The 25,194-nt window shown below is 48.1% G+C and overlaps 2 protein-coding genes across 2 annotated transcripts in view; one reads left to right on the forward strand and one right to left on the reverse strand.

Annotated features, from left to right (window-relative positions):
• The window catches only part of AREG (amphiregulin), a 74,876-nt gene extending 70,560 nt beyond the window's left edge, over window positions 1–4,316 (forward strand). Inside the window, exon 6 of the mRNA XM_056864735.1 lies at window positions 3,947–4,316. Coding sequence (XP_056720713.1) covers window positions 3,947–4,316 — 370 coding nt within the window. The remainder of the gene's footprint in view (window positions 1–3,946) is intronic.
• A 1,613-nt stretch (window positions 4,317–5,929) lies between these two features.
• POLR1A (RNA polymerase I subunit A) overlaps window positions 5,930–25,194 on the reverse strand; it is a 139,834-nt gene continuing 120,569 nt past the window's right edge. Inside the window, exons 30-36 of the mRNA XM_056864736.1 lie at window positions 24,920–25,043; window positions 24,155–24,533; window positions 23,826–24,045; window positions 19,027–19,227; window positions 18,087–18,204; window positions 16,845–17,009; window positions 5,930–6,056 (exon numbers count right to left, since the gene is read on the reverse strand). Coding sequence (XP_056720714.1) covers window positions 5,956–6,056; window positions 16,845–17,009; window positions 18,087–18,204; window positions 19,027–19,227; window positions 23,826–24,045; window positions 24,155–24,533; window positions 24,920–25,043 — 1,308 coding nt within the window. The 3' untranslated portion in view covers window positions 5,930–5,955. The remainder of the gene's footprint in view (window positions 6,057–16,844; window positions 17,010–18,086; window positions 18,205–19,026; window positions 19,228–23,825; window positions 24,046–24,154; window positions 24,534–24,919; window positions 25,044–25,194) is intronic.

The following is a 25,194-nucleotide window of genomic DNA, read 5'->3' on the forward strand; positions in this document are numbered from 1 at the left end:
ACAGCAAACAGCAACATCCAGGAGTTGCTTCAGGTTGTTTGGACAACCGAGCAGGGGGGAACCGTCATTCCCCTCCACTTGCACACCCTGGTCCTCATTCAAATCTTGACCCCACACACCTGAGAATTAAATTTCAACACAGAGCTCGCAGTGGGTGTCTAGCTTCACAGGATAAGGAGTGGAGCCAGAAACAATGGAAGGTATAGTTGGGCCCTTAGAAAGTTCATGTTGTGCAACCACAATTAATATTAAAGAGCAGTGAAGTGCTGAAGGCGCAGGTCCTGAAAATTAACATAGCTGATTAACATTTCTCCACTTCCTCCTTCCATCAGTACAGTATTTAACATGCACATTAAAAAAACCTGTGCCATTAAACTTTGAAACTGGGGTCATATTTCATCCACATGGGAAGACATTCCTTAGCAGTGCTATTGAATGTGTCCACACGAGAAGGAATTACTGTAGAAACCCATTGTGACAGTCTCCTGAGTTGCAACGAGAGAGCTAAATAATAGTGTGTATCATACTTCAATAGGAGAATTTCTCAGTAGACTGTGCCTTTCTAGAGTAATATTCTCCTTAACATGAAACAGTTGTTTCCAGTCCATAAGGTCAACAGACATCATTTTGTGATGCTGTATGCACAGTTGCCAGGAATACTTAATGAGTTCTTTAGGCATCTGCCTGCCCCAGTTCTCAGTGTTTCAGTTTGTTCACGCTTGCTCTTACCATCTGGGTGTTACTCTCATTTGCATTTCCTCTATTTCAGTGCTTCCTTATTCCTGGGCTGTGCTTACCCTGGGAGCAAATTTTTAATACATATCTATGTCACCATTCTGAGCCCCGGAAAGGCAAGAGAGGTTCTTCAGTTAGGCTGAAGAACAGGAACAGGGGCTCCGACTGCAAGAAAAAAACTTGCACATAGCCCAAGACTTGTTCATGATTTCTCTAAATTTCATTGCCAGGCTCAAACAGTGTGGTGACTGGAGGGTAAAAATCTGCACCAAGGTTTATTACATTGAATAAATAGGAAAATGGCAGTGTTTGTCAGCCACCCAAGTTCCAGTACACTCGACTGCTCCGAGGAACATCAGAAGTGCCCGGCCAGTGGTCCACCTAGTCGGCATGTTTCCCACAGTGGTCAGCCAGCACCATAGATTTATATAAGGGCATTACAATATTTGCTGATTTATTTTCAATCCCTTTCCTACTAGAGATGGAACATTTCCAGAAATTTTGGAGCCACAGAAAAAAGTTTTAGTCCAGGGTTTTCTGTGTGAGTTTCTGTGGGGGAAAAAATGGAAATTTTAGTCAAAACTTAAATATATACAATACTTACCTATCAAATGTAAGCTTCTCTTACTGATTTAATAACATGAACATAATTTATAGGTTTCTATATAAATTGTACTATTCCATTTAAAATTATAAGTATCTTTATTTTCTATAAGAAAAATTGCAAGTCTACTGAATAACTGAGAAAGTTGCAAACCACTAGGCCCCTATGCCTCTATAGCACATGGAAAAATAGGAAAAATAGAAGTTATCTGTTTAGCTTGCTCAGGAGTCTTGGGTGAGGTACCTTGTCAAAAGCCTCTTGGAAGTCCATGTCTACTGGATCAATCTTACCCACGTGCTTGTCAATCAAAGAAGTTTGGTGAGACAGAGTCATGCTAAATTTTCGTCAGCAGGCCTGTTTCCTCGATGTGCTTGATTAATGACAGTTCCTTTAATTTACGCAGAACAGATCTTGGGCTAACTGGCCTGTAATTCCCTGGATCCCCTCTGGGCCCTTTTTTTAGAAATTGGTGTAACAGGTAGTCCTGTGTTACAGAGACTGATTTTAGCAACATACATACTGGTTAGTAGATCATCAGTTTCACATTTGAGCACGTTGAGGACTGACTCATTCTGGTTTGCCTAGCAGTTCCTCTCGTCATCTCAATTTGACACCTGTTCCCAAAACAGGATCTCTGGTTTGGGTATATGTGATCAGGAGAATTGTAAATGCAGCAGAGCCTCTGCCTTCTCCCTTCTTGCCAGAGCACAGACTAGTGCCCTTGTGAGCCCCCTCTCATTGAAGCAGAGACACAGTTGTGAAGTAATCTATGCGTTTATTGAACCCTATTTATTAGATGGCTGGATTCCCAATTACTGGAATTCACCTCTTAGGGAACCCAGTGTAATTACTGAGCCAACATCGACCCATCCATTTACCAGTCTGGAGTTGCACTGGAACATTCTGCATGGGGACCAAGGAAGTTCATAGCCATATTTTAGTAGGGCAGACTTTAATAAACTCAGAGGCATGATGAGAATTATTCCATGGGCAAGACTGCTGGAAGGGAAAGGAGCAAGTGAAGGGTGAAGCTCTCCTAAAAAGGGAGCTCTTGCAAGCACAAGCCATCGCTATTCCAACAAGAAGGAAACATGGTAGAGGATCCAAGAAGCCAATGTGGATGAACAGAGAACTCCATTATGAGTTTTTATTAGTTTTTTAAATAAGTGTGTGTGTGTACAGTGCCGTCAAGTCGCAGCCGATTAATGGCGACCCCATAGGGTTTCCAAGGCAAGAGACTAACAGAGGTGGTTTGCCAGTGCCTTCCTCTGTATAGTGATCCTGGTATTCCTTGGTGGTCTCCCATCCAATTACTAACCAGGGTCGACCCTATTTAGCTTCAGAGATCTGACAAGATCAGGCTAGCCTGGGCCATCCAGGTCAGGGCTTTTTAAATATAGGATACAGAAATTGAAAAAGGGATATTGGGGGAAAGAGAGAAAGAAACATTAACAAAAGCAAGGTAAAACAACCACCTGAAGCATTATTATTAGAATAGTTAGAATGATGTTCTGATGGGTAAACTAGAGGACTGCAGACCAGACCCTAGGATAGTTAGGGGGTGAGGGAACTGGTTGCAGAACCGCACTCAAAAGAGTAGTTGTCGGTGGCATTTCATCTGAATGGAGGGAGGTGTCCAGTGGGGTGCCACAGAGTTAGGTTCTCTGCCCGGTTCTTTGCAATATTTTTATAAATGATCTGGATGAGGGGGTGGAGGAACTACTCATCACATTTGCAGATGTCACCAAATTGGGAGGAGTAGTGAACACCCTGGAAGATAGAGATAGAATTCAATGAGAGCTAAACACATTGGAAAAGTGGGCAGATATGAACAAAATGCAATTCAACAAGGACATCTGGGTAACTGTCAGATAGGGCTTCAGACAGCTCCGTGTCCAAACAAGATGGCTTCCCCGCAAACAAAATGGAGTTCTCCGTGCACTCCTTCCACCACCCCCCATTTTGCACACGAGCTCCGGCCAGGGATTTACAATTGTATTGGGACCCGCCCGTATAAATCTCCGATCTGATATCGGGTCCCGCGCACAAAGCCATCTCCTCCACTGATTGCTCATGATTGTTTGTTTCAGTTTTACAGGAACAAAGAGACAATGTAGTCGTTTCCTGCCGGTAACGACTACATTGTCTCTTTGTTCCTGTAACCCTATTGTGTCAGCCCTATAAATGTATCCACTCTCCCCCAGTCATGTATTCCAGCCTTGCTGAAATCACTGACTTTCTGAAATAAATCTTTGAATTGCTGCTCTGCCTGGATTGAAGGTCTATTGCCTGAAAAGCTGTGTATTTGCTGAAGCCTGACATTAGGCTGGAATCACCATTTTTTATTTTTATTTTCGACCAGTTTGTTTTTGTAAATATGTTTTCTATGTCGTCCCGATCCGCCGAACTGATCCGGCGGTACGAGCGTATCTGCCAGTCAGAACGGCAGAAAGACGCACTACTCCGGGAAGAAGCAGCCCCGGAAGGAGCCGGCCCGCTCCGGGAGAAAGCAGCCCCGGCGGGGTGCCCCGCAGAATTTGCCAAGGGGGCACCGCTAAACAAACTCCGCACCGGACAGTACATCCACTGATCGACAACAATCCCAAGCTTTGATCACCTGTACCGAGGCCCGCTGGATGACTGGTACTCCGGGAGGGAGACACCGCTTCAAGACCAGGCCCCAGCCACCTCGACCCCTTGCCCCCGGGAGGAGGAACACTGTCTTCTACAGGAGCGGAACCACGAACTGACCTGGGAGAATCGGGACCTCCAGGCCCAGCTGGGGGCCCTGCAGATGGAGATGACGGCGCTAGCAGGGACGGTGCGAGGACTCCGATCATCCATCGGCGCTGCGACTACCCTCCCCGTTCATTCTCCATGCACAGTCGCCCGGGACGTGCAGATCTCCTTTGATGGGACCTGCGCCGTTACCCCACTTTCTACTGCAACTTTCTTGCTTCATGAACGATCAGGGTGAGACTTTTCCTTCCGAAGAAGCCCGGGTGCGGTACGCCATCGGGCTTCTAAAGAAGGAGGCAGTAGAGTGGGCAGTGGTAGCAACAGAAGTTAACCCTGGTCTTTTGCGCTCCCTCAATGATTTCCTGGAAGCCCTGCACCACCGGTTTGAAGACCTCACCAGGCAGAGAGGGCCAAGATTGCCATGTGCACATCAGGAGAAACCAGAGCCTCCTCTCTGTCCAGCATTACCCGTCATAATCTCAGAACATCTGTTGTTATCTGTTCAGTTCCAGACCACGCCAACAAACTGCGCTTGATGGTTGCTGCTACTCCCCAAAACATTTTGCTTTATGCTTCTGCATATGAGGAGCTCCGGTTCTGGAAGATTCACCCCATCATATTCAGTCTTGCCCACTTTATGTAGAGCCTAGAGCCAAATTTCCTGCAGCCCTTTTGAAGGCCTTAAAACTCTTTCTCTGAAACAGAGAAGCTGGTTTTTCTTTTCTTGCCTGTTTCATACAGAGTGTTGCTGTTTGCTTTTAGCAGCCAAGGTATCAAAGGTAATGTGCTAATCATTGTCCTGTAACTTACAGGACAATGATTAGCACATTACCTTTGATACTTTTTGCAGGACAATGATTCAGCTCAAACCCTTTCTGACTATATATTACTCTTCCTGCACACTTGACACTGAGAGACACTGTCCTTCAGTGTTACTTCTCTGAAGATGCCTGCCACAGCTGCTGGCGAAGCGTCAGGAAAGAAAATACCAAGACCACGGTCACACAGCCCGGATAACTTACAAGAACCAATGAACTCTGACCGTGAAAGCCTTCGACAATATTTATTATTTATGTTTTATCTTCTTTGTGATTGACTGTAATGGCCTTTGGCTATATGCAAGAAATGCTATCATTCGTTCATAAAATAAATATGGTTACACATCGTGGTCTGACAGACCCTATAACCAGACAGTGAGTATCGTGGCCTGCAGTCAGATCTCACCTATTCATAGTTTAATTAAACCAGGGTTGTGCATTATGCCTGTACTGAGCCCCCCAATATCTTGGATCTCAAGAGCTTTCATGTCAGTAAAACACCTTGGAAGTGAAGATTAGGAAAGTTATCAATGTCAGGCTGTCTGTAAACACCTCGCTTCGCCTTGACTTCAAGGCTGTTTGCTGGCGCAGCTGCCAATTGTTTTGCTTAGCTTAGCTTCCCAGGGTCTGAAGTCCGTGGGACCTTGGTATTTCCAGACTGCTTCTGTAATCATGATGTGACTGTAGTTCTGTGTCTGTAATTCTCCATATAACCAAGTGTACCCCCATCCCCTTTGTTCCTGCCTTTTGGTCTCTAAGCTCTGCGTAACTGTTACCAATAAACCAACTCTTTTGGACTTTTGTCTCTTGATGTGGCTGTTGGACTTCAGTGAACACAAGTGCTTACAATCAATAATAAACCAAGTGCTCACAAAACAACCCCCCCCCCCAAAGATAGCACAAGAATTTCATGGTTAAATATAATTCCTAAAGGCACAGGAAATCATCAGAGGCCAATACTAGTATTTATACATACTGTTGAAAAACAAAACTATAGAACCCTGTTTATTCCTTACAATACATCAGCTTTAAAAAGGCTTTACACAAACACACGTAGACCTATTTAAGAGGCTGCTTGAGATCAAAGAATCCAGTTCCTCCTTTGACAACTTTTCCGACCACCAGGCAAGCAGAAGGAGACTGTAGCTCATCATGGGACCCTGGAACAAAGAAAGTGTGAAGGAATGTTTGTAAAACAAATGTGATCAGCACTGCCATATGTTCTTAAGCAGTTAAGTGACACAATTCTCTTCCCAAATTCTCCTTTTATGAAAGTAAGGCTATAAAACATTTGAGTCTGAAAGCTCATTGGTTTAATTTGCACCTCAAAAAGATGCATTTTATTATTATTTTCAATGTCTAGGCCTCAACAATGGCATAGCTCTAATCCTGCAATAATCTTGCATTAACAACCTGCAAATGGACAAAATCAACAACTGCCCATACAGGTGCCTTCTCTGTTGTCGCCCCCACCTTGTGGAGCGGCCTGCCCGAGGAGGTCAGGAAGGCCCCTCGCCTGGCTTTCTGCAAACTGTGCAGAACTGACTTATTCAAGAGGATTTTCCTACACAGGCAATAAAGTTGTACTGTACAAAACTATTCACAAAGTTACTTGGATAAATGAGTAGGGACTGATTGGGGATTAGGAAAAACAGAGTTTCACTTACCTGTAACTGTTGTTCATCTGGTGGATCTTCTATGCAGGCACACATTGGGACTGCGCAGGCCAGCCACGGATAAGATTTGTCAGCTTCTAGCAAATTCTAAAGAGAGTGCTCCCCCTCCCCTTGGGGAATGCAGTCTTCCCGTCCCTAGGTCACATGACCCAAGGGGGAGGGAGCACTCTTCCCTCCAGTTCTCAAACCTGCCGCCATGGAACCAACCACTGAGTTAGCGCTGAGGTCCCACAGCGGGGAAGGAGGGAGGGATGTGTGCCTGCATAGAAGATCCACCAGATGAACAACAGTTACAGGCAAGTGAAACTGTTTTTCATCTGCGTGGCTTCTATGCAGCCTCACATTGGGAGAGTACTGAGCTCGCTTACCAGGACGGTGGGTGTGGGACAGTCACCGAAATAAGGACTGCAGTACCGCACGTCCCACAGCTGCATCTCTTGCTGAGTCCACATCCACAGCATAGTGCTTCATAAACATGGAAGGCGTGGACCAGGTAGCAGCCTTACAGATGTCCCGGAGATCCACCTTGGAGGAAAAAGCGATGGAAGCTGAATACGCTCTAGTGGAATGCGCCCTTATCATAGGAGGGCATTCCTGGTGAGCAAAGTCGTAGGCCATCTTGATAGTAGACGTGATCCACCTCGAGAGTGTCTGATAAGAAGCGCGATGGCCCTTACGATGCCCCCCAAAACAAAAAGGTTATCATCCCGACAAAAGGTTTGGGACCTCTGAATGTAAAAAAGGAGGGCCCTATGGACATCGAGGGAATGTAATGCCCTCTCAGCATCAGAGGATGGGTGAGGGGAAAAAAAAGGGAGGATGATGTCCTGAGTAAGGTGGAATGATGAGACCACCTTGGGCAAGAAGGAGAGCTTCGGCTTCAACACTACCCTATCCGCGTGGAATTTAGTGTAGGGCGGAAGGTGTGACAGTGCTGATAAGTCGCTGACCCTTCGAGCCGAGGTGATTGTGACCAAAAAGGCTGCCTTAAATGACAGCAGGGCCAGTTCACAGGTGGCTAACGGCTCGAACGGATGCCTCATGAGTTGTGATAAGACCAACGAGAGGCTCCATTGCGGAACTGGCGGGGTGACTGGTGGGTACAAATTAGTAAGACCTTTCAAAAACTTTTTAGAAAGGGGGTGAGAAAAAACTGATAGGAGTCAATATCTGGGTGAAAAGCCGAAATTGCGGCTAAGTAAACTTTAATGGATGAATTGGACAGTCCATCATCTTTGAGGGCAAGCAAATAATCAAACACAGTGGAAAGTGGGCAAGAGATAGGCGAAACATCTTTGGCCTTAGCCCAATCGGAAAAACGTTTCCATTTAGCATCATATGACCTCCGTGTGAAGGATTTCAGTGAATGCAGTAGGACCTTAGCTACCCTGTCAGACTACTGTCCCGAGGTCGGATCCTCCATGCCGCTAGTTGAAGGTCTGGAGGGAAGTGGGAGGGATCTTTCGGTAGTAGAATATATTCCCCTTGTGCGAGTGACATGAGCACTGCAAACCACGACCTCCTGGGCCAAAATGGAGTGACAATGATGGCATCTGTTCTGTCATGCGTCAGTTTGGCTATGACCTTGTGAAGTAGAGGGAATGGGGGAAACAGATAGAAGAGAGCCCCTTTCCAGGCTACTTGAAAGGCATCCCCCAGGGAACCCAGACTGGCTCCTGCCCTGGAGCAAAACTTGGGGCACACTGTGTTGAAGTGAGTGGCAAACAGGGTCTATGTATGGGACTCCCCATTGTTGAAACAGCCGGTGGAGACACTTGCTGCTTAAGGTGAGTTCGTGCACTTGGTTGGGAAGGCGACTCAGAGCATCTGCAAGGGTGTTGCTGGTGCCCGCGATGTGAATCGCTATAAGAGTGGCATGATGGGCTATGGACCACTCCCAAATGGCGGTGGCTTCCTTGGAGAGCGAAACGGACCCTGTGCAGCCCTGCTTGTTTATGTAATACTGGGTGGTGGAGTTGTCCGTGGCAATTTGAATGTGGTGCCCTACGAAGGAAGACAGAGCAAGATGGATGGCACAAAGTTCTAACAGATTAATGTGTAACCTGGTTTCTATGTGTGACCATGAACCCTGTGCTCTAAGATGACCACAGTGAGCTCCCCATCCTGAAAGGGAGGCATCTGAAAAGAGGTGCCTGTCAGGGGTGGAACAGTGAAAAGGGACACCTGAGAGGATATTGCTGTCACATGCCCACCATTGCAGGGAGGAGATGACATATCTGGGAATGGATAGGCGTTTGTATTGAGGATCAACATTAAGCCTGAATGCCCGAAGAAACCAGTTCTGGAATGGGCGCATATGGAGATGTGCAAGCTCTACCATAGCCGTGGTAGAAGCCATGAGGCCTAACAACTTTTGTATATGATGGGCCGTCTGAAATTTTTTTCTTGTGAATCTAGTCACCATTTTTTGGATGGTGCGGCCCCTCTGTATGGGAAGGAAGGCTCTGGCCTGCTCGGCATCTAGGCGTGCGCCAATGAATGACTGTACTTGGGCAGGGACAAGTTTAGATTTAGAGAAGTTAACCAGTAGACCCAGATCGGCAAAGACAGAGAGAATTAAGTCCACCTGTGTGCTCAACATCGACTGTGAGGGCCCCACCACCAACCAGTCATCCAGATAGGGGAAGATTACACAACCTTTAAGGGCCAGGTGTGCTACTATGACTGCCAGGCATTTTGTGAAAGTCCTGGGAGCAGTGGAGAGCCTGAATGGCAACACATTGTATTGGTAACATTTATCACCACATTTGAAACGGGTATTGACGGCACTCCACGTGGATGGCAATGTGGAAATACGCATCATGGAGATCTAAGACCACAAACCACATATGCCTTTCCAAGAGGGGAAGTACTTCCGGGAGTGAGAGCATCCGGAATTTTCTGGTCTTGATAAAGGTACTGAGATCCTGGAGATCCAGGATAGGACGCTTCCCCCCTCCCTTTTTATCCACCAGAAAGAAGCGGGAATAGAACCAGCAGTTCTGATCTGAGGCTGGGACCTCCGATAGCCCCCTTAGAAAGGAGACTATCAACCTCTTGCAGAAGTAAGTCAGGGGCTGGTGAGAGGGGGCGACCCAAGGGTCTATATGGAGGTAAAGTATCAAACTCTATGAAGTAACCGGTATTTATTATTTTCAATACCCAGACATTGTCAGTAATACCCAGCCAAGCATGGAAGAAAAATGAAAGGCGGTCAAGAAAACAAACAGAGGCCACTATCATGCCTGCTTTGGCTTGTTGAAGCAGCCCGGGGACCCTCTGGGGCCTTTACGCATTCTAGACTTATTTTGGAACTTCCTTTCATTTTGGGAGTGGGGAAAGGAAGGGTGGAAAGAGGGTTGGTGTAAAGATCCCTGGAAACGGTATGGGCAGGAAGACTGGCTGGCCCGCCGGCCAAAGTAACAGCATTTGAAGTCAGGTGCCTGAGGGGCAATCCCTAGAGACTTCGCATTGTTTTGTTTTTCTTCAAGTGATCCAAAAAGAATCCATTTGGTCGCTGAATAAGGATGTTCCCTCAAACGGAAGGTCCTCTATACGTGCCCTAGTATCCAGGGGGAGTGCAGACTGGCGTAGCCAGGAATGTCTGCATATGACTATGGGGAAAGCAATGGCCTTGCTAGACGAATCCGCCACATGGCATGCCGCCGTGAGCTGCTGCTGTGCTAAAGACATGCCCTCGGTTTGGATGGCTATCGCCAAAGGGCGCTGATCCTCAGGGAGAGTGGAAATCTGAGGGCATGTACGATCCCAAAGTGAGTATTGGTATCTCGCCATAACGGCGAGAAAATTAGAGATGAGGAGGCCTACCGCACTCGAGCTGTATACCTTTTCTTGCAAGGGTGTCCAGTTTGCGACCCTCTCTATCATTGGGAGAAGAGTGAGCTCCGGACCTGTATTTACCAGGGAGTGACTTTACAATTACTGAGTTAGGAGGGTGATGTTGGTAGAGGAATTCCCCACCTTCTCTACGTATCTTATAGAGATTTTCTATCCTTTTGGTAGAAGATGGGACCGAGGCCGGTTTGGCCCAATTGGCATGAACAACCTCAAGAATACTCTTAATCATGGGGAAAGCTACTGGACCCATATCAGGGCAGTGCAGGATATCCATGATATCATCAATAGGGCCGGAATCCTCCGGCTTAAAATTAATATTTAATGCTTTTGCCATGCGAGTTAACTGCTCAGCGTATAACCGGACCTCCCCTGTCGGAGAGACCGGCTTAGAGTCCCCAACAACGTCCTCAGGTGAAGGAATGGAAGGGCGGGACTCTTCGTCCTCATCCGAGCCCAGAGAGTAGTAAACTTCATAGTCCGAATGGACAATGTCCCTGGATGCTGAAGGGGACCTGGAGAAGGAAGGCTCGCGAAGGAGAGCTTGCCTTGGACAAGCGACACCCTCAGAGGCGAGATCAGGATGGCGAGACAGCGTGCGTCGGCGCCGAGAAGGACCATCCGAAGGCGAGCGGGAGCGCTGACGGAGACAACTGTCAACCGGGGAAGCCGAATGCACCGCCGGGGTAGTGTATCGGTGTCAAGGAGCCTCACGGCGTCGATGGGAGGCAGACCAGCTCCTAGAATAGTAACAACGCCTCTGAACCGTAGAGCTGCGCTGAGATACAGAGCGGCGTCGACGATGAACAGAACGACTGCGATGAGATCGACTCCAACAGTGGGATCTGCTGCGACGGGAAGAATGGCTCCGACAAGATCGGCTCCGAGCAGTAGACCGGCTCTGACTAGTAGACCGGCTCCGACGAGAAGATCAGCTTCGACGGGAGACGGATCGACTCCGAGATGAGGATCGACTCCGACGGGTAGGTCGACGCCTACTGGAGCGAGAGGATGCCGGATTTCGAGAATGGCGCCGAGAAGATGATCGGTGGCGAGGCCGTTGGCCGGGTTCGAGGTGGGACGACCCCTTTGGAGACTCCACTCGAGGTCGATCGGCTGATTGACTGGAGACCTGTTGAGTGGCCGCAGGAGTAGGGGGCTGAACGGCTCCATCCTGAGGAGGTGCAGGTTCCGCCGTAGACCCCTTATCATCAGGCTCCGAGGACTTGGAGGGCACCAAAGGCACATCTCTGTAGAGGTGACGGAGGTGTTGTCTAAACTCAGCAGCTTCCTCCTGGGCCCTGCTCGGAACTGGAGCCAAGGGGGTAGCCAGGGAATGAGGAGGCGAGTCCTCGACAGTGATCGGCTGCCGTGCAGCAACATCGGAGGCGAGTGACGCCAACGGCTGAGACGACTTGCGTTGAGATCGATGCCGAGGAGATATCGACGGAGATCGGCGTCGAAGTGACTTCGGAGATTGCGAGGGTGATCGGCGCCGAGGCGACCTAGAGCGAGTCGCATGGCGCGAAGAGCTGTGGCCATCTTGGGAGCCCGGGGCAGTAAGCTTTTCTGGGCAAACCACTACCGAGGAGGGCTTCTTACCCCGCTTGGATCTTTTTGGCGCGGGCCCCATGTCGGATTGGGTCTTTCCGGTGGAGGGACCGGGTTCAGCAGATTTACCTCGTGGGCGAAGAGACTCCTTATAGAGGTGGGAGAGAAGACAAGTCAACCGGACTCTCAAGGCCTTGTTGGTGAGTTTGGCACAACATTTGCATGATGCCGGAATATGGCCTTCTCCCAGACAAAGGAGGCAATCACTGTGCGGATCATTCTTTGCCATCTTGGCACCGCAAGAAGAACAATTCTTGAAAAGTGGATTCTTTTTGGAATCCATTGCTAGAGCAAAGGCTAACACGTTCTCTCTCTGTGGCGGCAGAAAGAGAACTGGAGGGAAGAGTGCTCCCTCCCCCTTGGGTCGTGTGACCTAGGGACGGGAAGACTGCATGCCCCAAGGGGAGGGGGAGCACTCTCTTTAGAATTTGCTAGAAGCTAACAAATCTTATCCGTGGCTGGCCTGCGCCTGCGCAGTCCCAATGTGGGACTGCATAGAAGCCACACAGATGAACTATACTACTGTATATAGCTTGCTGTAATTAGGATCCTACTATGTAATTTTGCATCATTTAATGTGTCATGGTAATGCTCATGCTTTTCTTCTGTTTTTAGATTTCTGGTTGGTTCTACAACCCTAATCCTATTGCAATGTTTATCAAATGTTCCTTCCTGTTGTTTGTATGGACTCATTCTGGGTAATCAACCTGGAGTCCCAGCGAGAAAGATGGACCATAATGTAAACAAACAAATACATAAATAATGCGGTTGTCTACATGGGGTTGTCCTTAAAGACAACTTGGAGACTGGTTTAAAATTTGGCAGCCTGATTACTATCAGAGGCCAGATACTTTGAGCATGTGGTGTCCTGTTTGCTTATTCATTTCCAGGTTGCAACTTTTAAAGTCCTTCATGACTTGGGACTTCATACATGGAGAACCAAGTTTTCCCCTAATACGCCTGTGCAGAATCACAGATCTTCTGAGCAGCGGCTGTTGCCTGCTCTCTCCTGTAACAAAGTACGAATTGCATTTGTCTTAGCTCAGGTTATTCTACTGCCAGCCTCCACATTCTAGAAACACTCTGGAATACTGTGAGGTTCTTCAGCCAACCTCGGCAATCTCAAAAAGTCACTCGCTCAGACAGGCAGGTCGAAAGCAGGTAAATGTTTATTCAGGAGCCGTAGATACAGCAGGTTCAAAGCTGGTTCACAGGTTCAAAGCTGCTAATGGCAAGCCAAACTACAAAGCATAACTTTAAACATGGAGTCATGCCAGGTGCAAAGCTGAGCGGCCTGGGAACTACGAGATAAGAGTGCCTGGTAGGACGCAGGGAGTGAGCTAACCAAAACACAGTAGTTGCCTGCTAGAGACTCAAGGCCAGGACGGGGGGGGGGGAGGGGAAGGAGGGAAGCAGCCTGAACAGAGAATCAAAAACCAAAGAATAACATAGAAACAGGAATGGGCCTAACTCATGTCAAGAGCCTGTCTGACCCCTGACCGCTTGAACACATTTGAAATGCCGAACACATTGGAAATACTTGAACAGAAAGGTATACAGATACAGAAACAAGCCTGACCGTTGGCAAGACTCTTATAAATACCATGCCAAGGGAATAAGAAAAGCTCTCACCCTCCTATCTTTCAGACATAAAATGGAGCGCCCTACAGGAGAATACTGAAGGTTTTTTTTTTTGGGAGATCAACTTATACTGGCTGTGCAATTGGAACAGGCTGCTGTTTTAGTATTTTACTGTTTTGTGCACTGCCTTGGGAGAAAGGCGGGATAATTTTTTTAAATAAATGGGAGAGCCTTTTGACATGATCCTAGGCTTAAGGAGTTAAAGTTTGCAACCAGAGAGTTAGTGGCATTAGGAGACTTGATTGTTTTCTTGCTGGCTCCTTTGACTGTCAAATTTTTCCTTTCTAGTTGGAAACACACCCAGTATTAAACCTTCTGCCCATTCTCAATTGTTTTTCTTCACCTGTTTGATTATTGTCATGTTTTTGTTTAATAAACCAGCTGTTTCCTCTTGCCTGGCACCTCATGCCTCAAGTTTGGTTCTATGCCTGGCAACACCCCACCAACAGAGGGAGGTGCGCTAGGTCCACCCTAGTTGGGATCCGCCTAGACAACTGAGGTGGCAGCAGAGAAAGCCCTTGACTACTCCAGGGTGTCGGGAGCAGGAAGAAGAATGACCATGCAGAGGCTGGGGGGCTCCTTGGAAGGGACACCCCACCCTTGGCAAAAACCCCACATCCCTCGACACTTTCTTTGACAGGCAAACTATTGGAAAGTGCATTCTGCATGGGATTAGAAGAACATTAAAAGGAGCCTTAAGGACATCTGCAACAACAACAACAAAATCAAACCTATTTTGCTGCTTTAACATCTATATATCTAATAGCGAGTTGCCAAATGTTTGGATACTTAAATCCGGAGACTGCAGCTGTGAATGGGCAAGACGGATCTTTCTACAAACCTGAAAAGGGCCCAGGTTTGCAGAAAAATCTGAAATCTTACAAAAAAGAAAAACTTCACAAATACATTGGAGAGTTTTAAAAAGCTAAAAATGATCAAAAGTGCCTGTAGCTTTAAGCAACGGATTCCCTCAGTGGCTGTTTCTAGGCAACCACAGATTCCAGACTTCAGTTTCTGACAGTAGAAGGCGGGGGGGGGGGGAAGGCTCTTTCCAGGCCGATTTTGGCCTTTGAGGGAGGACTCACTGGGGCCAGGCCTGGCTAGGGTTTCCGAAATTCCTGGAGATTTTGGGGGTAGAGCCTGAGGAGGGCGGGGTTTGGAGAAGAGGGGCCTCGGCCATATATAATGCCACAGAGTCCACCCTCCAAAGCAGCCATTTTCTCCAGGGGGACAAATCTCTGTTGCCTGGAGATTAGTTGTAATCCCAGGAGATCTCCAGCTGCCACCTGGAGGCTGGCCACCCTAGGCCTGAGAGTAACCTCTGGGTGACTTGATACCACCCATCTTGCATGGCTCAGCTAGGCCTGGCTCAGAAAGCCAGTGTGGGGTGTCAGTTAGAGCTTCAGAGGAGGGCCTGGGAGACCCAGGTTTGAATCCCCATCTTGCGGTGGAAGCTCACTGGGTGACGTTGGACCAGTCACATACTTTCAGCCTACCTCACAAGGTTGTTGTGTGGATAAAAAGGAGAGGAGACTGATTTAAGATGCTTTGTCCTTACTGTGGAGAAGCTTTCCAAGGTAGAGGCTGCAGGGGGGTGGGGGTGGGGAGACTGAGGGGCAGGTAAAGGTAGGCTGGTTTTTGGGTGGGAAGGAGACGGGGTTGCCAACTCCAGGTTAGGATATTCCTAGTGATTTGTGGGGTGAAGCCTGGGGAGGGGATTTGTTGAACAAATAGATGTAATAGCCAGAAATTAAATTGTACAGATACTAAATTACAAGATTTATACAATGTAGTTTATAGGGATAACTTTGGGCAAACAGTTGGTAATGATGTAGCTATAACCCTCATGCGATTTCAAGTAATTCTAACTGTATCCCCGTTCCAGAACACAATAATGGGCTGGCAAACATTTAGAACAATTAAACAACATCTCAGCTGGCTATTGGATGAGCCCTATTCAAGCACAGATTTGGCTAACATAGAGAGGCTCCCAGCAAAGTACAGACTGCAAAGACACCCTGTTATCATTGAGGTTAAGCAACGATCCCCTGCCGGATACTAGAAGCTAAGTATTGGCTGCAAGAATCTGGTATTGTAGCTCAGCAAAGTCTTTGTTGACAACCTTGGTGATAGCTCTGTACAAACAAAGGAGTAGATCTAATTTACAACTTAAACTGTAAGTTCAATTTTGATATGAAAGTAAGGCATAACTTTCATTTTTGCCCCAGGAATTTTTTTCCATGTCTTGAAAATTTCTGGAAGTTTTACATCTTTAGTCCTGTTTGACACCAAAATTATTTCCTCCACTATGCTTTCCTGACAGAAGATGCACGGCCCGTGGTCCTTCCCTTGAGGTGGCTCCCTTACACTGTCATGAAACCCCATGGAACTCACCGGGGTAAATGGGACCTCGTTATCTATTTCATTGAGAAGAGTCCCCCTTTCTCACAGAGACTCCGGACAGATGGTCCAGGTTTGCTGTGCTGCATGGGCTCTTTCCACCATTCCCTCCCCAGCCCCATTCCTAGGAACTAGGTTAAACCCACTGCAGAGCACAGACTGACACCTTGCCCAATGGGAGAAGTCACCCTCTCCAGGACACCACCTGAAGAAGAAAAACACAAGGCTTGTTCTTGGGAAGGGGAAAGATGGAGAAAAGAAGGACTAAAAGGCTCGCTGTTTTCTGATGGTTCTGCAGAGTCCCTCTGCCCAGCAAACTTTGCTTGAAGCCAGGGCAAGAATGGGGTTAAACCCACTACAAGAGATGAAACACAAATTTAATCCCTGCCCACCCCAGAACAGTCACCCTTTCTATGACACCATCCTCTCCTGAAGAAAAAAGAAATTGGCAAAAGGTGCCCAAGGGTGTGTGCCCAAGCTACCATATAGTGGCAAAAAGTTCTCAGTTGTCCTGTTTGGCTGTGGCTGTTGAGAAGCTGGAGTCCAGCCTCTCCCATTTATCGAATCTCTAAAATTCCTTTAAAATTAAAATAAACTATGCAAGTGGGAAAAGGTTACTCACCGAACAGCCTGATCAACCTGCACCATCCACATATAAAGGCTTGCCAAGCTAAGTAAGGTTCTATCTGTCAGGAATATGGCAACAGGCAGCTATGAAATGTGATAACTGTGAAGTAACTTCCTACCGGAAGTACAGTTATTTACCCAGCATTGCTGCTTCCTTCAAGAACTTGTAACTAGTCTCAAACGTCATTTGCTGCAACGGGGACGAGCTGGACTGCATCCCAAACCGACTGAGTGGTTTGTAAACACCTTCAAAGCACATGTAGTCTGACACCAGAGAGAGATGTCGAGGATCTACTGCAATCCCTGTTGACACAAAAACAAGAAACGTCAGAACATGAAAGGACTTGCCTTCCAAAACATTATGACGAGGTGGGAGGGGGGGATGCGGTGGGGGTCTTCCCTCCAGTAGACCTTCACAAATATTTCCTGCAATCTGAGGGTTCTCCATCACCATCCCTTATGATGCAGGCTGGAAAGAAGGCCAAGGTGGAGATAATGTGCTCCCGTTTCTCTTTTGAATAAGAGGCAGTATTATGAGTACAAAATTCCCACAGTTAAAGCAAATCGATGGCAATGTTGAATGATATTTGGACTGTGTTGCTTGCATAGCTTTCCACAGTACAGGGGAAACAGTTCCTACAAATTACAGCATCTCAACTGGTTTCGGGCCCCTCCACAACATGAAACTGGACTTCTGTTCCCCTGCGGTCATTCCTAAAGTTACACAACCAGGCCACAGCAGTGCCCCCCCCCCCCCGGCCCCTGGGAAGGATGGGCAGATTTACTTCTGCAAGATACTGATCAAACATCATGGCAATTCTGGCTGAATATAACTGTAGAGATTCGGGCTGAATCACTTTTCGACCTTCTGAATGTACCATCTTGTTCAAGTATTTATTTACAACACTACTTAAAACATTTATATCCAACCTCTCCAGAAAAAAAACGACTGATCCACGTGTATATTCTTCCTATGTTATTTTTAGACATAGGAGTTATTTGCATAATACAAATACAAAGGAATATAGAGAACCTTAAAACTTCACTCCAAGCAGCTAAGATAAGAGAAAAATAAAGCACATGACAGCAAAAAGCTCTAGAGGAGTCCTGCAGACATGGCAAATGCAGCGCAACACCTCTCTGTTTAAAACTTTCCAACAAATCTGATCCTTATGCCTCCGAAAGGGAAGCACTCAGTTCTCTGCTTGGCTGTGCTTCATTGTGAAACCGCCGCGAAGAGCACGGCTTCCGCATAAGCAGCAGACTCTGCCAGAGGACACCACGAGGCAGCTCGCTGACTCTGTCATCAGGCTCACTCAGGAAGGCCACGCTTTGCATTTTCAATCAAGAGTCCACTGACTTGATCTGAAGCAATCTTACCATACACAGCAAACACATCTTTAATCTCTTTCTCAAGGACTTTCAAGGCCGCCTCAATGCCATAGGTGTTAGCCATGGCATGAATATCATTGCAATAAAGCCTCTTCAGATCCAAAATCTAAAATATAAAATGTAACATGGGCAGATGATCACAATTAAGAAAAATTCTACCTCACCCATCCCAAAGCACAACTTTTGTTAATTGGTACCGAATGATGGAATACAAAGGTAGCAAAGAAAATGTGTCTGCAGCTTGTTTAAAGGCAGGACAATGTGGCTGATCTACGGTTTCCCTATGACAAAGGATGCCAAAGCAGCCATCCAAACATAGCACTGACTGTGCTGCATTGGAACGTAAGATGCAGAGGCTACGCGACGGATCAGAGCCGGGCCATTTCCTGGAAGAATCACCCTTATTTTCTGTTCTCAAAGGCCTCTACATGCAGTTAGCTCCAAATTCCTCCTGTACACAGCAGGAGCTCCTGAAAAAGTTTACTCAGAATTGAAATGAGGAAACACAGCAAATGCCAAATTCAAACCCATGGAAAGTACTCCTCTCCTCTGTTGGAGCCACTCTGAATTTCTGTCCCTGATTCCTGGCAGGAGGTTGGCCAAGATCAGACAATGGAACTGAAATGTCCATTTTATAGACCCTCTGTCCAAGGACAAATGGATGGAATGGTTTCTCTTACCCAATGGCACTGAAAACAGGTGGTTTCAATAGTGACAAAATGCTGACCCAAAAACAAAGAGCCATGGGTCTTCTTCCATGAAATCAGAGGCCAGGGTGACCAACATGCTGAAAAGCTCATTGTCTTAGAAAATGGCACAAGGTGGACATCACAGAGTAGCCACCATGCTCGTAAGTGCCGGGGGTTTCCCTGCTGCTTTCCTTCTCTTTCACACCACAGAAAGCACAGAAGGCGGCTTCATCACATACCTCAGAGTATTGGAAGAGTTCAGAGAGGTTTATTCCCTCAGTCTGCAAAGTGAGCGCCTTCCCTCCACTTGCGTTTGTGGTTTCATTTAAGAGGCATCGCGTGATTCCCTTGGTCTCATGGATAACAGTTTTGTTTGCCAGGGAAGTCAGCAGGGAGGCCAAGTCGAAGTATTCCTTTGACAGTGGAAGCGTCAAAGACACCTAGGTGAGAACACAGGGCAATGACGTACCAACAAAGAGCAAGCCATCCGTGCCCTGGAAAAAAAGCAGGCTGGAAGTCCAAGCACGTGGAAAACATACTTTCTCAATCTACAGTGATTTAGATTTAGTTGACTGAGAGCAGTGTTCATAAAACTTACCAAACCCAGGAGCCACTAAACATGGGTTCCCATACACTGAAAGCATGTAACAGGAAATCATGTGACACCACAGTCACGTGACAGGAAGAAGCAAAGTTATAATTTCATTGGTGTCAAGGGCCAGGATTGTGGGCAACAGACCAAGACAGCTGGGAAAAGGAAAAAACAGAGTTTCACTTACCTGTAACTGTTGTTCATCTGATGGAATTTCTATGCAGTAATACATTGGGACTGCGCAGGCGCAGGCCAGCCACGGATAAGATTTGTTAGCTTCTAGCAAATTCTAAAGAGAGTGCTCCCCCTCCCCTTGGGGCATGCAATCTCTCTGCCCCTCAGTCACATGCCCCAAGGGGGAGGAACCACTCTTCCCTCCAGTTCTCCAACCAGCCGCCACGGAACCGATCACTAGGACTAGCCCAACGGTCCCACAGTGGGGAAGGAGGGAGGGAATGTGTTACTGCATAGAAGTTCCATCAGTTGAACAACAGTTACAGGTAAGTGAAACTCTGTTTTTCATCGGAATGGCTTCTATGCAATCCCACATTGGGAGAGTAGCGAGCTCGCTTACCAGGACGGTGGGTGTGGGACAATCACCGGAATAAAGATTGCAGCACGGCACGCCCCACAGCTGCATCTCTCACTGAATCCACATCCACAGCGTAATGTTTCATGAACATCGAGGGAGTGGACCAGGTGGCAGCTCTAAGTATGTCCAGGAGATCTATTTTAGAGGAGAAGGCTGTGGAGGCCGCATATGCCCTAGTAGAGTGAGCTTTAATCATACGAGGACACTCTTGATGAGCAAGCTTGTAGGACAGTTTGATGGTAGACGTGATCCACCTTGAGAGAGTTTGGGGGGAGGCACGATGACCTACCCTATGTCCTCCAAAGCAAACAAACAGGTTGTCATCCTTGCAAAAAGCTTGAGATCTTTTGATGTAAAAGAGGAGGGCTCTTCTGACATCTAGGGAATGCAAAGCTCTCTCCGCATCTGAGGAAGGATGGGGGAAGAAAACAGGGAGGACGATGTCCTGGGAAAGGTGGAAGGCTGAGACTACCTTGGGTAAAAAGAAAATCTGAGGCCTGAGCACCACTCTATCTGCATGAAACTTTGTGTAGGGAGGAGAGTGCGATAGTGCTGATAGGTCACTCACCCTCCTTGCTGGCGTGATTGCCACCAAAAATGCTGCTTTAAATGACAGCAACGCCAATTCGCACATAGCCAACGGTTCAAAGGGAGGCTTCATGAGTTGCGAAAGTACCAAGGAGACTCCACTGGGGAACAGGAGGAGTGACAGGGGGGTACAAATTAGCGAGACCTCTCAAAAACATTTTGGAAAGGGGATGAGAAAAAACTGAGGAGTCAATATTAGGGTGAAAAGCCGAAATTGCGGCCAAATAAACCGTCATCCTTGAGTGTCAGCAAAAACTCAAACACAACCGACAGAGGGCAGGATACTGGCGAGACATTTCTAGCCACAGCCCAAACTGAAAAACGACTCCATTTCGTATCGTAAGAACGTCTAGTGGACCCTTTCAAGGAATGCAGTAAAACTCTGGCTACTTGGTCAGACCACTGACCCTGGGCTGCACCCTCTATGCAGAAAGTTGCAGGCCCGGGGGGGAGTGAGAGGGATCTTTCGGGAGAAGGATGTAGTTCCCTTGCGCCAGTGACATTAGCACTGCGAACCATGACCTCCTGGGCCAGAATGGAGCAATCACAATAGCATCTGTATTGTCTACACTCAGTTTGGCGAGAACTTTGTGAAGCAGTGGGAATGGGGAAAAAAGATAGAAGAGAGCTCCTTCCCAAGTCGCCTGAAAGGCATCCCCCAGAGAGCCCAGTCCGGCCCCTGTCCTCGAGCAAAACTTGCGACATACAGTGTTGAGGTGAGTTGCAAATAGATCCACTTGTGGATGGCCCCATAGACAGAAGATCTGATGGAGACAACTGTCGGACAAGGTGAGCTCGTGCGTTTGGTTGGGAAGACGACTCAGCGCATCCGCTAAAGTGTTGGTCACACCTGCAATGTGAATTGCTATTAGGGTAGCCCGGTGAGCTATGGCCCACTCCCAGATCTCGCTGGCTTCCCTGGAGAGCGAAATGGACCCTGTGCCGTCCTGTTTGTTTATATAATACTGGGTGGTGGAGCTGTCCGTAGCGATCTGGATGTGATGTCCGTCCAGGTGCCCTGTGAACAAAGACAGAGCGAGACGGATGGCACGAAGCTCTAACAGATTTATATGCAAACGGGATTCTAGATGTGACCATGTACCCCTTGACGTAAGATTATCACAATGGGCACCCCACCCTGAGAGGGAGGCATCTGAGAACAGGTATCTGTCAGGGGAAGGGCGATGAAATGGGACTCCCGAAAAGATATTGGTATCATCTAACCACCACTGAAGGGAGGCAATTACATATCTGGGGAAAGACAGTCGCTTATACTGGGAGTCGACATTTAATCTGAATGCCCTGAGAAACCAATTTTGGATCGGGCGCATGCGGAGTCTTGCAAATTCAACCACAGCCGTGGTGGAAGCCATAAGGCCTAACAGTTGTTGAATGTGATAGGCTGTTTGGAGGCGCTTTCTCGTGAATCTGGCTACTAATTTCTGAATGGCACGACCTCTGTCAACCGGAAGGAAGGCCCTAGCCTGGACTGCATCCAAGCGCGCCCCTATGAAGGTCTGAACTTGTGCCGGAATTAGCTTAGATTTGCTGAAATTAACCACCAGTCCCAGGGTATGAAGGTCTGTAAGAACTAGGTCAACTTGTGCAGTCAATTGGGATTGGGAGGTATCTACAAGCAGCCAGTCATCTAGATAAGGGAATATTACACAGCCCTTGAGTGCAAGATGGGCTATTACCACAGCGAGGCACTTTGTGAAGGTTCTGGGGGTTGTGGACAAGCCGAAAGGCAACACATTGTATTGGTAGTATCTACCCTCACATTCAAACCTCAAGTACTGGCGACACTCTTCATGAATGGCAATGTGGAAATAGGCGTCGGGGAGGTCTAATACCGCGAACCACATGTGCCTATTCAAGAGGGGAAGTACCCCTGGGAGTGACAGCATTCTAAATTTCCTGGTCTTAACGTGTTTATTAAGGTCCTGAAGGTCTAAGATGGGTCGTTTGCCACCTTATCAATGAGGAAGAACCGGGAATAAAACACTCTTTTATGGTCGGCAAGTGGAACGACTGAAATAGCTCCTTTGGAGAGGAGGCTATTAACTTCTTGTAGAAGGAGGGTAGGAGTCGGTGATCGAGAGTGACCCAAAGGTCTATATGCAGGCAAGTTAAGAAACTCTATAAAGTAGCCAACGTTTATTATTTTTAATACCCAGGCATCAGAGGTAATGGAAAACCAAGCATGGAAAAATTGTGACAACCAATCACGGAAATCAACATGCACGTCTAGTCACACCTGTTTATTCTTTGAGAATTGGCCTGGGGACCCCCTAGGGCCTTTCCGGACTCTGGGTCTGCCCTGAAATTTCCTCTCGTTCTGAGGACGGGGAAAGGACGGGCGGAAAGAAGGCTGTGAAAATGACCTTTAAAATCGGTATGGGGGGGGTTGGCCCGATTGTCAGCCGAAATACCGTCTTTTGAAATCGGGCGCCTGAGGGGCTATTCCCAAAGACTTAGCATTGGTCTTATTCTTTTTAAGACGATCCAGAAACGTGTCCGTCTGGTCGCTAAATAGAGAAGTCCCTTCAAATGGAAGGTCTTCAGTGCGCACCTTGGTATCATGAGGGAGTGCAGACTGACGTAACCACGCATGTCTGCGAAGAACTATGGAGGAAGCAATTACTTTGCTGGTTGTATCAGCTACATGGCGTGCTGCCGTCAGCTGCTGCCTTGCTAAGGACATGCCCTCAGCTTGTATGACTATTGCCGAGGGACGTTGATCCTCAGGTATCATGAGGATTGATGTGGAGATACGGTCCCAAAGGCAGTATTGGTATCTCACCATAATGGCGAGGAAGTTAGAGACACGGACATTGACCGCGCTAGAGGAATACATCTTCCTGGCCAGGATGTCTAGTTTGCGCCCCTCCTTATCTTGCGGGAAGGAGTGCGTACCCAACCTATATTTCCCTGGCAGGGCCTCTACAATAACTGAATTCAGAGGAGGGTGTTGGAAAAGAAATTCCCCTCCCTCTTTACGTATTTTATACATGTTCTCCACCTTCTTAGAGGAGGAGGAAACTGAGGCAGGCTTGGCCCAGTTAGCATGAAACACTTCCAATATACTTTTTACGATGGGGAAGGCTACGGGACCCAGATCTGGATTATGGAGAATGTCCATTATATCATCAATGGGACCCGAGTCCTCAGGTCTACATTCAATTTTAAGGGCTTTTGTCAAGCAGATTAGTTGCTCCGCATATAAACAAGTGTCCCCCGTGGGGGACGCTGGTTTAGTCTCCTACAGCGTCCTCCAGCGAGAGAGCTGACGCCCTGGACTCCTTGACCTCATCAGGAGAGTAGGATTCATCATATTCTGAAGGATCAATGTCCCTTGTCACAGAAGGAGACAGTGCTTGCCTTAGTCGAGTGGTATCTTTATTGACATCATGGTATCGCGATGGCGTATGACGACGTCGGCGGGGACTCCGCGAGGATGAGAGCGAGTCCGCCGATGATGGCGATCTGTCGACAAGTGAGAGTATATGGGAATGGGGTATCGGCGTCAAGAAACCTCTCGGCTGCGACGAAAGGGAGACTGGCTCCTAGAAGAATAGTGGCGCCTCTGCCCCACTGGGCCTGAAAGGAGAGGATGACGGCTGTCTCGACTCCGACTGCTGTCTCTGCTCCGACGGTGGTCTCGGCTCTGACGGCTATCTCTGCTCCGACGGCTGTCCGGGCTCCGATGAGTCGATCGACTCCGACGGCTGTCTCGGCTCCGACGGCTGTCTCAACTCCGATGGCTGTCTCGACTTCGACGGTCGTCTCTGCTCCGACATCCGTCTCGGCTCCGACGGTCGCCTCAGCTCCGACGGTCGTCTCTGCTCCAACGGTTGTCTCGGCTCCGATATTCCGGCTGAGTCCGATGTGCATTGGCTTCCCGACGCCGTGAAGAGGATCGACTCCGAGGAGCCAGAGCACGCTGACTCGAGTTCGAGCGACGCCGACCGCCCCTGGACAAGGTCGGGGTTGGAGATCGACAGCAAGAGGATGATCGAAGTCGAGGCCGTTGGCCGGGTTCTAAATGCGAAGAACCTTTCGGAGACTCCACCAGTACCTGCTCACCAGAGCGCTGGGAGTCCTGTTGCACACCATCAGGGACGGTTAGTTGCTCAGTACCGAGCTGAGGGTCGGTAAGATTTGCCCGAGGCCGTGATTCAGCAGGCCATGGGGACTTCAGAGGCACCTGAGGGACGTCTTTATATAAATGTAGGAGGTGCTCTTTAAACCCATCCGGGTCATCCTGACTACTGCTCGGCCGCACAGGCTCAGTAGCCAGGGAGCGATAAGGAGAGTCCTCTAAAATAATGGGCTGTTGTTCAGCCACTTCAGCCTTTACCACCGCTGCGGATCGATGTTGAGGCGAGGTCGATGGTGATCGGCGTCGAGAAGACTTGGGGGATCTTGACGGCGACTGGTGTTGAGCCAATCTTGAGCGGGAAGCATGGTGCGAAGAGCCCCGACTGTGGCCATCTTGGGAAGACAGAGCAATGAACTTAGCCGGGCGAAGTATCACCGACGAAGGTTTTTTGGAGGGACCCCCCCCCCGCTTGGATTTCTTTGACGGGGGACCCTGATCAGAGTGGGTCTTACCAGTAGAAGTACTCGGTTCAG

This window comes from Euleptes europaea, chromosome 18, assembly GCF_029931775.1.
Source record: "Euleptes europaea isolate rEulEur1 chromosome 18, rEulEur1.hap1, whole genome shotgun sequence".
NCBI classification, from domain to species: Eukaryota; Metazoa; Chordata; class Lepidosauria; order Squamata; family Sphaerodactylidae; genus Euleptes; species Euleptes europaea.